Source organism: Manacus candei, unplaced genomic scaffold (assembly GCF_025592945.1).
Source record: "Manacus candei isolate 608988 ecotype Guabito, Panama unplaced genomic scaffold, ASM2559294v1 h1tg000015l, whole genome shotgun sequence".
In the NCBI taxonomy this organism is placed as follows: domain Eukaryota; kingdom Metazoa; phylum Chordata; class Aves; order Passeriformes; family Pipridae; genus Manacus; species Manacus candei.
Genome location: NW_026138063.1, coordinates 1,975,628 through 1,988,711, shown reverse-complemented (window position 1 = coordinate 1,988,711; position 13,084 = coordinate 1,975,628). Strand labels below are relative to the sequence as shown.

The 13,084-nt window shown below is 39.7% G+C and overlaps 1 protein-coding gene and 1 long non-coding RNA gene across 6 annotated transcripts in view; both read right to left on the bottom strand.

Moving 5' to 3' along the window:
• Positions 1–13,084, bottom strand: part of SMC4 (structural maintenance of chromosomes 4) — a 29,915-nt gene that overhangs the window by 14,027 nt on the left and 2,804 nt on the right. For 4 of the 5 annotated variants that reach the window (XM_051781825.1, XM_051781826.1, XM_051781827.1 and 1 more), the window contains exons 3-5: positions 11,985–12,163; positions 11,199–11,390; positions 9,228–9,404 (exon numbers count right to left, since the gene is read on the bottom strand). In XM_051781825.1, the coding sequence (XP_051637785.1) occupies positions 9,228–9,404; positions 11,199–11,390; positions 11,985–12,163 (548 nt within the window). The remainder of the gene's footprint in view (positions 1–9,227; positions 9,405–11,198; positions 11,391–11,984; positions 12,164–13,084) is intronic. The other variant, XM_051781829.1, reaches the window with a different exon arrangement.
• LOC127468604 (uncharacterized) lies at positions 6,251–9,209 on the bottom strand. Its single transcript, XR_007903609.1, has 2 exons — positions 8,774–9,209; positions 6,251–7,962 (listed from the first exon to the last, which is right to left on the bottom strand). It is a non-coding gene; the product is annotated as an uncharacterized LOC127468604 (long non-coding RNA).

Here is a 13,084-nt window from a genome sequence, read left to right as displayed (position 1 = left end):
GTTTTAAGTATTATTTAATATTTGTAGCATTTTCCAAATTAATATATTTAAGAAACCTGTTTCTCTCACTCCTATAGTGAAAATACTTCAGAAACTAAAAGGTTTCCAGCTATTTTGATTGATAAAGGGACTGAAAAAGTAGCCATGACAGGGGAAACACATTTTACAACTGTGCATTGTTAAAACTGTTACCACTGTTAACTGTTTCCTAACCTGTTCACTGTGCTCATCACTCCAGCCATTATTTGAATTATGGATTAAAAGCCCCCAAAGCAACTTTGCTCATTTCTGTAGGGGAGGATCTGAAACACAGCCGAGCACTTGTGAAAGTGAAACCAAGGCAGCCCAGGCAGCCATTTGTGGAGAAGGGATGAGAACAGGCTTGGGCACGTCTCACACACACCTACAGCTCCAAGTGCCACAGAGAACCCCGGGACAACTCTGCTGCTGTCCCTCAGTTGCCTCCCTCTGGGTCATGGATTCAGAGAGGCAGCAATGTGCAAAGCAAAGGAAACCAAAGTTGTGTGGAGACAATCAAAATGGATGGCAACCCCAAGCCCTTGGTGACGGGGGCAGAGCTGCCAATGGTGGAATGGTGAACTACAAAAGTTCAGAAAGCACCGTATGGAAAAGCAGCAGATCTGCTCAGCCTGGAGAAAAAGAACTTTGAGGTGACCCAACTGTGGCCCTCCAGTGCCTGAAGGGGCTACAAGAAACATGGAGAGTATTTACGAGGGATGGAGCCACAGGACAAGGGGAATGGCTTCCTGCTGCCAGAGGGCAGGGGGAGATGGGATATTGGGAAGGAATTGTTGGCTGGGAGGGTGGGGAGGCCCTGGCACAGGTTGCCCAGAGAAGCTGTGGCTGCCTCTGGATCCCTGGAAGTGTCCAAGGCCAGCAACCTGGGCTAGTGGAAGGTGTCCCTGCTCATGGCAGGGGGTGGCACTGGATGGGCTTCAAGGTCCCTCCCAACCCAAATCAGTCTGGGATTCCATATTTCTACACCCACCAAGCCTTTTGGGAAGACTCTACACTCACTATAAGAGCTCTCAATGGAATTACAGACCCGATTTCAGCTTATGCAGTGTGGGTGGAGCCTTCTCCATCAATGTGAATCCATTGGGATGCAGGTACAGCACTAGTCAGAGGTGGCAAACCCAAACTCTGTACAGTGAACACACATCTCAGTGCCAGCTTCTACAGAACATCTCAGGGTAGTCACCAGAAAACCCCAGCTGGGACATTCTAAAACTCAACCTGATCTGTGTAGACATTTCTAAGGAAATGATGGCAAATCCAGAGAAACCTTCTTTGAGACCAGGCTGCAAGGTCATAAGGGCAAGAGCCCTTCTCACCTGAAAGGGCTTTCCCCTGATGACAAGGATCAGGAGGAACTTCCAGGAATTCAGGACCTGTCTTTCTCTGCACAGCTGAACTCTCAAGGAGGTGAGCTATTGTTGAAGATACTTCATAAATTTAGATTTCTACTGTGCCTAAGGAAAGAGCAAAGACTTTAAAGGAAGTAAATCGTAAAAGCCTTCAAGAACTAGTGTAAGAATTGCTCATATTAACATTTAAACTCAGCTGAGGGTCAGTGTGGGGTGAAGCAGCAGTGCCTGACACTGCCCAGGAGTAATCCCTGTGCCCACTCTGTGGAAGCCCAGGAGGATTCCAGGGATGCCCATAAAGATGACAGGAGTGACAACACCAGCAGCAGGTTCTACCACTGGTTTTGTGTCCTGAGGCTGCCCTACAACTACTGTTTTCTCTAAAATTAAGCAAAGGCAGCTGATCCTCTCCAAACAGCTTTAATCTGAGTTTATCAAGGGTTCTCTGGCACATAAAGATCTGAATTTTAATCAAGGTTATGAAAATGCCTGATAAAGGGGAGCTTTCTGCCACTCTTACACCAGCCTAGAAACGAGATACTTCTGTTCACTCCCAAGGTAACTCCCACGTGCTGCTCCTGGCACACAGCAGGACTGTGTTCCACAAACCTTCCTTTACATTTGGGACTGGGGGCTTTTTTTTCCAAAGCTGAGAGATGTGACTGGCACAGTGTGCTACTGCCCACACTGACAGGACACAGCCTCAGCTGGGATAAACTGGGGCTGGTGGTCACTTGTGCTGTGCACAGTAATTCAGGCTGGGATGGTGCTGCCACTGGAATTAGGGAGTTCCAGGGTACAGCTGGTGTGTTCCATTCTAAAATTCTGGTATGAAATGAGACATGGACAGCAAAAATTACTGACAGTGACCTTAAAACTCTTCATGGAGAATGAAACAATATTTTGGGGGTTAGAGGGGATCTTAAAGCCCATCCAGTCCCACCCCCTGCCATGGGCAGGGACACCTTCCACTAGCCCAGGTTGCTCCAAGCCCTGTCCAAGCTGGCCTTGGACACTTCCAGGGATCCAGGGGCAGCCCCAGCTGCTCTGGGAAATCCATTCCAGTCCCTCTCCACCCTCACAGGGAAGGATTTCATCCTGATATCTAATCTAACCTGCTCTCTGTCAGGATCAGTTGTTCCTGGAGAGCCTAGAAAGATGTTTGCTGTTATTGATTACTGCCTCCTCTTGTCATGCCTGAATACTGGGAAAAAATCCCTTTGGAAGGTAGTGTTATGCAATACCCTGAGTTTTGTCACACAAACAGTTAATACAGCATTTGTCCTACAGAATAATTATGGCAGGGAGTAGTTAAAAAGAGTTTTCCAGAATTTTGGGTTGTCAGTTTCTGGTGTCTTAATGTGAAGCTTTAAAACAAAGTGCTGAAAACTTCGGGACAGAGGTTGGAACCCAGGAGCTGGAAATGTATTTGCTCTGAGGGGGGAGCACGGGGTAGTTTGGGTGGTTTTGGGGGGGAATTTTGTGTTGCAGTTGCTGTGGTTTAGTTTTTTGAGGGTTTCTTTGTCAGCACCAGTCAGATTCAAACAGTGGGTAATGTGACATCTGACTGGATCGAAAATCACGCTGGTTTGCTCAGGAGGAACAGTCTGAGAGAAAACACTGCCCAGAAAATGCAACATTATATCTCAGAAAAACCTCCCGTGCCTGGGGACCAGTCAAAACACAATTTGTTTCCAAATCACATTAAACCACCACCACCTTTTAGATATGACAACTGTGGTTCTAATATTTAGTATTTTAAGAATATTTTAAGAATATTTCACTAGTTTCACTGTAGTGGCAGCATATTTTTTATAACATATGAGCTTTTAAGGCTTTTAAAGACCCATAAAAGGAAGTTTTCTTATTGAGTCGGAAATCTTTGAGTGGTGCTGGGTATCAGCAAACTTTACTGGAATCCCAACATAATAACAGTCATCTTGTAACTTCCTAATACTGTCAATAAGTCCGTTTAATTTGCTTACTAAATTAACTGATTAAATGAATTAGTTTGCAACTTTACAGCATTACATAATTCCATTTCATTTAAGTGATCTCTGAATGCAGAGTGATCAGAATATTTAATTGAACTTTGTCAAGCATCACAAGATTAATGGTGATGGAGTATTATATAAAATACTAAATACTACTGTACTAAATAATAATACTACTACTATACTAAATAAAATTTAATGCAAACACAATGAATTTCAGATTAAAATAGTTACAGCAGGAACATTTATTCCTAAAAAAATGAGCTGAGTTCATAGGAAAATTGAGACCACACAATTTGGAAACAGGGTTTTCTTTACATGCAACAGTGATCACCAAACCTGTCCTTTGAGCACTGACCTGAAGTTGCAGAAAACAGGGCTTGCAGCTCCCACAGGCACCTTAATTCCCACTTTTGTGGAGGATTAGAGCAGCCAGAGCCAAAAAGTCTGGGTTTTTTTGTCCTCCTGAAGCAAATCTATCTCGATCAATCCAAATTATAACCAAATTTCAATTTATTTTTGGAAGGTTTTAACATGGAAGCCTGGGCAGAAGTGCCCTGGCATAAGGCAAACTTCTCTTAATAAAATAACAATGCTTAGAATTTTCAATCTGTTTTACAGAGCACAGTAATATTTCAATTTCTCTCGAACAGTGAAGCAAGTGGAACAGGAACAGATTTTGCAAGGGCTCTGAAAACAGCACATGCAGCTTCTCAGCACCATCAGCACGAGGAGCAATGGCTCAGGCAGCCAGAATGACACTGGATGGGCTTGCAGGAGAAACATTAAAACATTTGGAATGTTTATTATAGAAGCTGTTTTTCTACAGAAAAAGGTAAAATGGGGAGTTAAAGGAGGGTCTCCAGCTGCCACACCATTTGCTAAGTGCTCAGCTGGAAGTTGGGTGGTTCTGACTTGCCCCATCTGACACCAGTTCCCTCACTGTATTTTGATTTCCTGGCTACTTTGGGCAATCAATGTCTTGCTAATAAAGGCACCAAAGTGCTTTTTCTCTTAGAAAAGCCTCTAGTGAGAGAAGCCTTTCCATTGCCCTGTTTGCAACTTCCACTGTTTGCACCCTCTCTCCCTTTTTTTTTATTTTAATTTAATTTAATGACACTTGGCTTTGGGGTGTTTTTTTTTCCCCACTTTGACAAAATAGTAGCTCTCACTTTTTAAGCAGGAGTACAGTAAGGAATGGCAAAAATAAATGCTACATTTGTGTATCTTCAATTTTCCAGACTGGTAATTTCAATTGGACTTGATTTTGACCCATACTCCCTCCTCACATAAACTTTGCCCATGAATTCCAATTCAACATACATGGATTTTGGAAGCTGTATATTCCTGTAACCTCATTATTCTCCTGCAAACATGACTGTAATACAGCTCTTGTAAGCCACAATAGGTTGTTTGGGGATTTTTTGTCCCACAATTCCATGTTATTTCTGCTATTACTTGATGTTTGCAGCCATATCTCATTTTTACCCTTCAGTTTTACCAGATGGTGGTTCCACAGGAGAGAAAAAAGCACCAAGCACTCAACTTTATGCTCTGCCTTCAAAAAAAGTGTTATAAACTCAGTGGGAAATAAGAAAGTCAAGCAATAAATGCACATATAAAAATCTACAATGTCAGTACTGTGCAAAGAGAAGGAAAAATTTAAAATAAGCCTGTTATTCAGCTGTTTGCACAAAACTACTATTCTGCATTCTGGAAATAATTTAAAAGTAGCCTTTGTCGAGCTGTTTGCACATCTGTCTAATTTTAGAAGCTTTTTTAAGGACATTCTTGTGTTTAATACGAGAACACAAATTAAGTGCAAATCTAGAGTCACTCTGGAATTTAAGGCAGTAATTGGCAAACTCAACCTGCAACGTGTGACTTCAGATTACTGGTGTGTTCTACAAAAATCGTTTGATTATCACTCAACTCCACACTGCCCCCAGAAAAGGGCTTTTCTCCTTTCCATATTTCCCTGTTTTACTGAAGAAATCTTCCTGGAACAACCCTCTCTTCCCCAGCCAGCACAGATTTTTTACAATCCCATTTATGATCCCCCCTTGTGCCCCAGTGTTGGTGTGTCTCCTCAGGAACACAGCCCTCAACAATTGGGAATTTCTGGCTTATCTCACAGGGAGAAGTAAATCTGCTCTCCCTCATTTCCTCCCCAGAACACTGGAAGTGAGTCCTACATTATTTCCACAAAGCAGCAGGTGAAAAACCTGATGTAACTTCCTTTCTGGCAACATAACCTTGCCATGGGATAAGACTTAGTTCCAATCAGTTACAGAAGTACAGACATAAAAAAAATCACTGTTTATACCTGCTTAAGATCACAGGAGAATATTTTAATTAAGTCTATCAAACCCATCTAAGTGAAATGCTACTGTAATTAGTAAAAAATTTACTCAGAACAGCTTCAATTGGTTTGCAAGTAACTTCTTAAGTAAATTAAAATCAACTTAAACTCTGCTACCATTAATAAAAAATTATTTTAAAGTCTTGTGCTACTAATTCTACAATATTTATTTGCAAAGTGGCTGGATGGGAGTTACCTATGGAATTCCACTTCCCTTTTGGATGGACTCTCCTTCTCTTACCTTGCCAGGCTGCAGAACCAATCTCAGGGGTGTTGCTGTGCCTCTGCTCCCAGACTGCTCCCCCCTGCCATGGCCCAGACTGACATTCCTTCCAGGGCTCCCATTTCTTTCATAACTCCTAATTATTAATTAATTCCTAATTATTAATAAAGAGCCTGAGAGGTTTTGGTCCCCTCCAGGTTAACCTGGTCAGGAGTCACCATGGAGTAACAGCAAACACACTCCCTCAGGGTTTTGCCCAGCCCAGTCAGAGCAGCTCCAAGTGTTTCAGTAAAAGTTAAATAACTTTATTTGTTGTTCTTTACAGATCTACAAGGTACTGGAGAGGGGGCATGAGGTGTGGAAGACAAAAAAAAAAAAAAATAGCAGCAAGATGCCAGAACCTCTTTTTTAAATGTCAAGATGCACTTTTCCCTGTTGCAGTTTCAAGCTCATTAACAAGCATAATATTTGTAATAATTGCTATAATAATATTATTATAATAATGCAAAATAATTGTCTGTTCCTAACCTACTAAAAGCACAGAACAATTTCTTAAAAACATGTAATAGAGTGTTAGAACCCAAGGAGCACAAGAGTGACAAACTCCTCCTGTTTTATGTTGGCAACATCCCCCTGTAAACAGAATTACTTTAAAATCAGATTTATTTCAATTAGTGAGTTCAGGCACTGCATTTGTAATTGTTCTAGAACCACTCAATTAGTCTCACATTTTCTGTCTTTCCACAGGTGTTTTTTGTAATGTTACTCACAGAAGTCAGCAGCAGTTTGGTTTTAATATTTTCAGTTTGGCATCAGCAGAAATACCTACATCAAAACTCAGCTTGGCCTCAGCTTTCAAATTTTAGCCTAAAACCACCAAAATCAGCAAAAAAAGACCGAAAAATAGGGGGTGAAGTGGGGAGAAGGAAGCAAAAAAAATATAAAGCAGTCTTGTAAAAAGCAAATATTTTCCATTGAGTAATGCTAACTGTGCTTGCAAGATAAAATCAAGCACCTAAAGGTGTTGTTACTACATGTAGGACACGTTCTCTTACAACTTATTCTTTAGTACTAACCAGGGAATGTTGTGTCACACACCCAAACCAGCATTTGAGAATCCTTAATTAACATTTCTTGCCCCAAATCTATAGTACAGGTGAAATATTTTCAATCATACCCTACTGACAGAGTCAAAAATCAAAAGAGATTTATAACTGATTTTAAATGAGAAATACTTGGTATATCAGGTTAAGCTTAGTTTAAATAAATTATTAGTGTTGCTATTAAAAAAAGCCAAATAAACCTGTTATTTATCCCTTCAATTTTAAATAATTTAAAAAACATTAAGGGGGAAAAAGAGCAATTCTGGTGACAGTGGTTCAGGCTTAGATGGTCTCATTTACATCTAAGTATAATTTTTTTTAGGATTTGGGGTTTGCAGTTCTGCTGTCATTCTGTGGAAAATATTGCTACATTTCCCAACTGGAAATATGCAATTTTGAAGGATCAAATCAGTGGATTTCACATTAAAAAGGCACAAAACCTGCTGTACAAAGAGAAAGGACTTTCCCTCAGACAGAAAGACAGAAGAAACAGAAAATCTCTGTTCCTGAGACAAAGAGTCTGGGGGGATGAAATTAAAAAATAATGGTGGGAATCACTAGTTTATCCCCTAAATATTGGCTTTACCTCTCCCTATTTCCCTTTGTAGGGGTGGAAAGCATGAAACTCCAGCTTTTAGGAAAAGGTATGTCCCCCTCATTGATAACTTCCTGGGAAACAATTAGTGGGAGAAGAAAACAAATCACATTTGGGGGAAAAAAATAAAAAATAAATTAAAAAAGCAATACTCCTTCCCAAATGTTCCCAGTGGTCCAAGGGAATGTTCTCCAACACTGAGCTTTATCTCTGCATCCTCATTTCTACCCAGCTTCATCTTTCACTTTACATTTTCTCCCCTCTAGAAATTTAGGCAAAAATGATCCTTCAGAACAACTGAGTAGAAATAAAAAAAAAAAGGGTGTATTTACTGTAGTTGTTTTCCTGGAGGAACTTCTTGCTCCATCTTGAAACAGAAAATACAGGGATAAAGTGGTGGAGGAGATAATTAATTGGCATGGAGACTTGAAAACAGAGATATCCTCTTTTTGTGGGTGTAGCTGTAAAAAAGGCCGGCACAGAAAGGCTTGAGGAAGTGAAGCAAACACAGCCACCAAGCTACAAGATTTTTATACTTTTTTTTTTTTAGAGGGGAACTGGAAGCTCCTTTGACAGAAACAGGCCTAAAATAAATTCTATTAAAATATTTCAGGCCTTGGGAGGCTCTCACTGATCACTAATTTCTAGGCCAGAGGAGATTTGGGACCTGTTAGTGGTGAAATAATTACAGGTAATTGCAGAAATAGTTATTTAATCTAATTAAGATTTAAATACTTCCATCAAGTACTTGAACTCAATTTACATTTCAAGTAATTGTTTGGCACATAGCAAAATTCTCATTTGAAAATTAGGAAAAAAAAAAAAACAAAAAAAAATAAATCAGTGTGGTTCTCTTCAGCCTGTCTTTAAAACAGAAGCAAGCAAGCCTCACAATTTTAAGGTCAAACATGAATATAAATGATATTATATTGACAAATTCTGTGATTATTTTTCCAGTATGGGTTGTCAACTGTAGCTTTTAAAAACAGGGCCTGAACTGGCTACAAACCTGCCATTCCTTGAGTCCTCTACAGCAGCTAAACAAGGGTAAACAACAGGCACACTACATGTGTTTTTCCTTGCCCTCAGTTCAGTTTTCCATACTTACTTCTCAGTAAAACCATGTCTCTACATGGGAGCTGCAGATAAGAGCAGAATCATCAAGGTTTAGGTTAATATCGATGCACTTTTATCCACGAGCACAAACAAGTTGCTGAATCTCTGCCACGCTTAAGCAGCACAATAATATTGGGGTTTCAGGTTTATTTTACTACACCAATATTTACGTGCTGCTAGGGCGGAACAAGCACAACTCTTCCATTCATCCACTTGTCAGGAACACACATTTCTGAGCAGAAAAAACTGACATCAGGATCTTCAACTGCTTCTCTGCCTTAAATTTCTACAGCAGCAAATAATGATTCGCACCTTTAGCACAGCATGCAAACCATGATGTGCTGCTACAGCACTTTAAGGCCTCAAAACCAAGGCTGCAAACTCAGACAGGGGTTTTTTTGAGGGGAATAGAACTTTTTAAAATTGGTTTTTATTCATCCACCAACCTGTAAAATTAAGAACCTGTTATGATCCAGATCGATGCCGTGGCTTCGGAGCAGAATTCCAACATCTTTGTATGTCTTTTTCTTGCCATTGATGTGGTAGGCAGAGGAATTGTCTCTATAGGCAGTGCGAGACACATAGAATTTGCTGTCAGGAACAACTTCATAATCATCTCCTTCCTGGTTTGGGGAAACAAAAAGCCAGAGAAACAAGCACTCTGTCAGTGTATTTGCCTCATATTTCACAATTAAGCAGAGAAGTTTCATCATGTTCAGGTTTTAAGTCAACTGGGCTCTGAGATATGCTACAAGTGGGAACTGTTTTAAAGCTGCATCTCAAAAAACAAGATTTAAAAAAAAAAAAATTAAAAAAAACCCTTTGAGAACTGGACAAAAAATAGCCCAAATTGTTTAAACTGAACTGCCTTCATCTTATGCCTTCCCCACCTCTAATGTAAGCTACTGCTCTGAAAATCCTTCATTTATTCTCTTCACCACTGCTTCAAATCACAAAGGAAAAGGCCTACTTGAAAATTTAGGGAGGCTGTGCTATTCCAGCCTGGAAATCTCAGCTTAGGAAGCCCTGAGTGCCTTGACTGCTGTTTGCATTTTCAGCTCCTCTTTTCTAGGGCTTGGAAAAGGAGCTGCTTTGAGCTGAGCAGCTCTAAAGAGAAACTGTAGAAGATAAAAAAGGCAAACATTAAAGATGTGACAAACATGACATCATCAGCTTCAAAAGAGATCTTCGATTTACCTACAGAGCAGCAACCAAAATAAAGCTGGGACTAGGCTTGAAAAAGTTAAAACTGATGCAAGCTGCTTGTAAAAGACTTCAACTGGCCTCCCACTTCCCCAGATTAACCCCCAAGAGCTATCAAATTGCTCTCTAACACATGCAGAGGGTTTTTAGATCAGAAAGTTGGTTTCTAGATGTTCATACAAAGGCAAGTGGGGGGGGGAAAAGAATAAATGTAATAATTTTTGAATCTGGTTATTTAGAAACACACCCCTTTTGTTTGTATTTATGTATGTCAGGTCAAAGGAAAAAAAGAAATGTGTTTTAAAGCAGTTCACTCAAAGGCAATAAATATTGCCACTTTATTAACACAATTTTTGAAATTTCAAAGTACACTTCCCACTGTTTTGACTGACCCCAGATTTAACAGCTTGGATGTGTGCACAAAAATTCAATTTAAATTAAGAGAAATAAATCCCTTGTATTGCAACTGCAATAAATCAACAAAAAAAGCCCTTAAGTTTTTATCAATACCGAAGTGACAAGCAAAATAAATATTTTTTTATTTGCCAACACTTTCTATTTCATTCAAACAAAATATCAGGTTCAAAAAAAATTTAGTGGTAGGATGTGGGATCCAGAATTTCTGATGAAAAATCTGTTTTAAAATTGCAGGCATGTTTGCAGTACATAAAGTGTAAATAAGTTTCAGATTCATTATATATTTCTCTAATTTTAGAGAACCTAAAATAGTTTCTAATTGGTTTCAAAAGTTTTGTTTAAAAATGTTTTATTTCTTAATACATATGTTCATGTTATAAATTTCAGAATATATATAACATGTCTAAACATAGACTTATAAAATTTTAGGGCTCCTTTTAATTGCAGAAATAAGTTTTATTTACTTGAGGTAAATGAGATGACAAGTCTAAAACGACTTCTTCTTAAAATGGTTAGTACATATTCCTAAATAGCTTTAAAACAGATATTTACCACATATTAGTCCTGCAGAAAATAAAAAAGGAATCCCTACTAATAATTTAAGAGCTGCACCACTCAATAGAGGATTTTTTAAAGTTAATTAACACTGATGGTTTACATCCCAAAGGTAAACTAATCATGCTCTGAAGTTTTCCCCAGCTCCAACTAAAATAAGCAAATATTCAAAGTTTTCAAAGCCTTAGAGGGGGAAAAAAAAAAAAAAAAGGCTCCAGTTTTGTGCCTTCCAACCCACCTACCTTGTCAATGATCTTTTGGAAGTGAACTTCCACAGTGCAGCTCGGGATGTCCGTGTGCTCGTCAGAGTTATGGATCAGCACCGAGAGCTTTTTGGAGCGGATTTTTTGGGCTCGGTAGCCAAAGACAAAAAGCAGGGAATCAATGACATTGGATTTCCCGCTGCCATTTGGCCCGATAATACACGAGAAACGCTGCACAAGGAAAAGGGGAAAAAACAAAAGTGATATTCAAAGGGAAAGAGCTCCTGCCCAGTGCACATCACCCAGTGCATTTGGAATGTTTCAGACACAATTCTTCCAGGTCCGTGCAGCTGCTGACTGGCTGAGAGCTCGGGGTTTGCTGCCAAAGGTAAAGCAGCACAACTTAATAAAAACCCCCACACCTCAGCTGAGCTCAGCTCTCTGCATTTGAGCTGCACTTCGCCAGCATGTTTGCAAGGAAAGTTTCATGATTAGCCACGTAAGTCTCTTGTGGGCACTAAAAAATATTCTCATTCTTCAAACACGGCCCTAAAAGTTCTGCAGCAAACGAAATCAAGAGAAAAGTGTGCTTTTTTAGGCTGTGATGACAAATTAAAATTGTACAGGACCAGAAAGTTGCACTTAACTGTTTTCTCTACTGTCCAATAATGAAAATTTAGATTATTGCCACAGAAGTATTTCTAAAACTTAAATTTCTTTCAGTTCTTTTGAGGTCAGCTCACATGAAAATACAGCAAGGAATACTAACACAACAGCAAAGCCTTACCTTCATTTAAAAAAATATTGAAGGGAAAAGAAAGATACCTTATGAAAAGGTCCCAGAGTTTTCTCCCCTGCATAGGATTTGAAGTTCTGGTTTACAATGTGAGTTATCATGAGCCGAGGAGCACCGGGTTCATTGGTCATTGCTGGAGGTGGGGGAGGAGGGATGCTACCCAAAATCTCTTCTAAACTTCGAGTATCCACCACCTCATCTGACACTGCTAAAAACCATCCGAATTAAACAGAAAGGGAAAAAAAAAACAACAACAACCAACTGTAAGCTCTCAATGACTTGACACCTTTTCAAATGTTCAACCGAAAAAGCAAACATCACCTCTATAGGAACCAAACCTCCACTTTGGCCTGTAATTATTAACATGAGCTAAGTGGAATTAAAATCCTTCTTTCCACCAACTGAATCTTTTTTAAGAGATACTTAAGATGTCCCATCGATGCACTGGGGGGTTTGTTCCTTCATTATGTAATTCTTATTCCAACACACTTTACCAGGCACTCTGCAATTACAGCAGCTCCAACCAGCACAATAAGGCTGCAAATCCGAAACAGGCCAAGTCTTTCTAATTAATAAGTGCAAAGCCACATTTCAGGCGTGCTCACGAGTCCCTCTGCAAGATTTGGGGAGCTCTGCACGAGGCTCTGAAAGCTGTAATGACAGCACAACTGCTCTGCAAAGACAGGAAGTTTGTTACGAAAACAAACTGGCCCCCTGGATATCAGCAAGGCAGCTTTTCAACAGGCACCGGCAACTCCTTCTTCAAAGAGGCAGCAGTTTTTGCCACTGATTTAAAGATATTAATCTATTTGTCAAGTACCTTCCTTTAATAACTGCACATCTGGCTACCTAAAATGTCACACAGCTGCTGTTTGGCCAGATATTTTCTGCAAAAACTCAACTCGAGGAACTCGAGAAAATACACTGCTTCATGAAAAAGAAAGTCAAATCATTTTAAGAGTTAAGTAAATAAACTTGACATTTATTCCATTCCAAGAAATCCCATACCATTGGCTGCCTATAAATTTGAAAAATCCTGCTGTTGTACCACAATCTTAAGCACAATGTTCCAGATCAGGGATATGAAATAGGCTTTATTAGGAGAAAGTCTACAAATTGCTTTTGCACT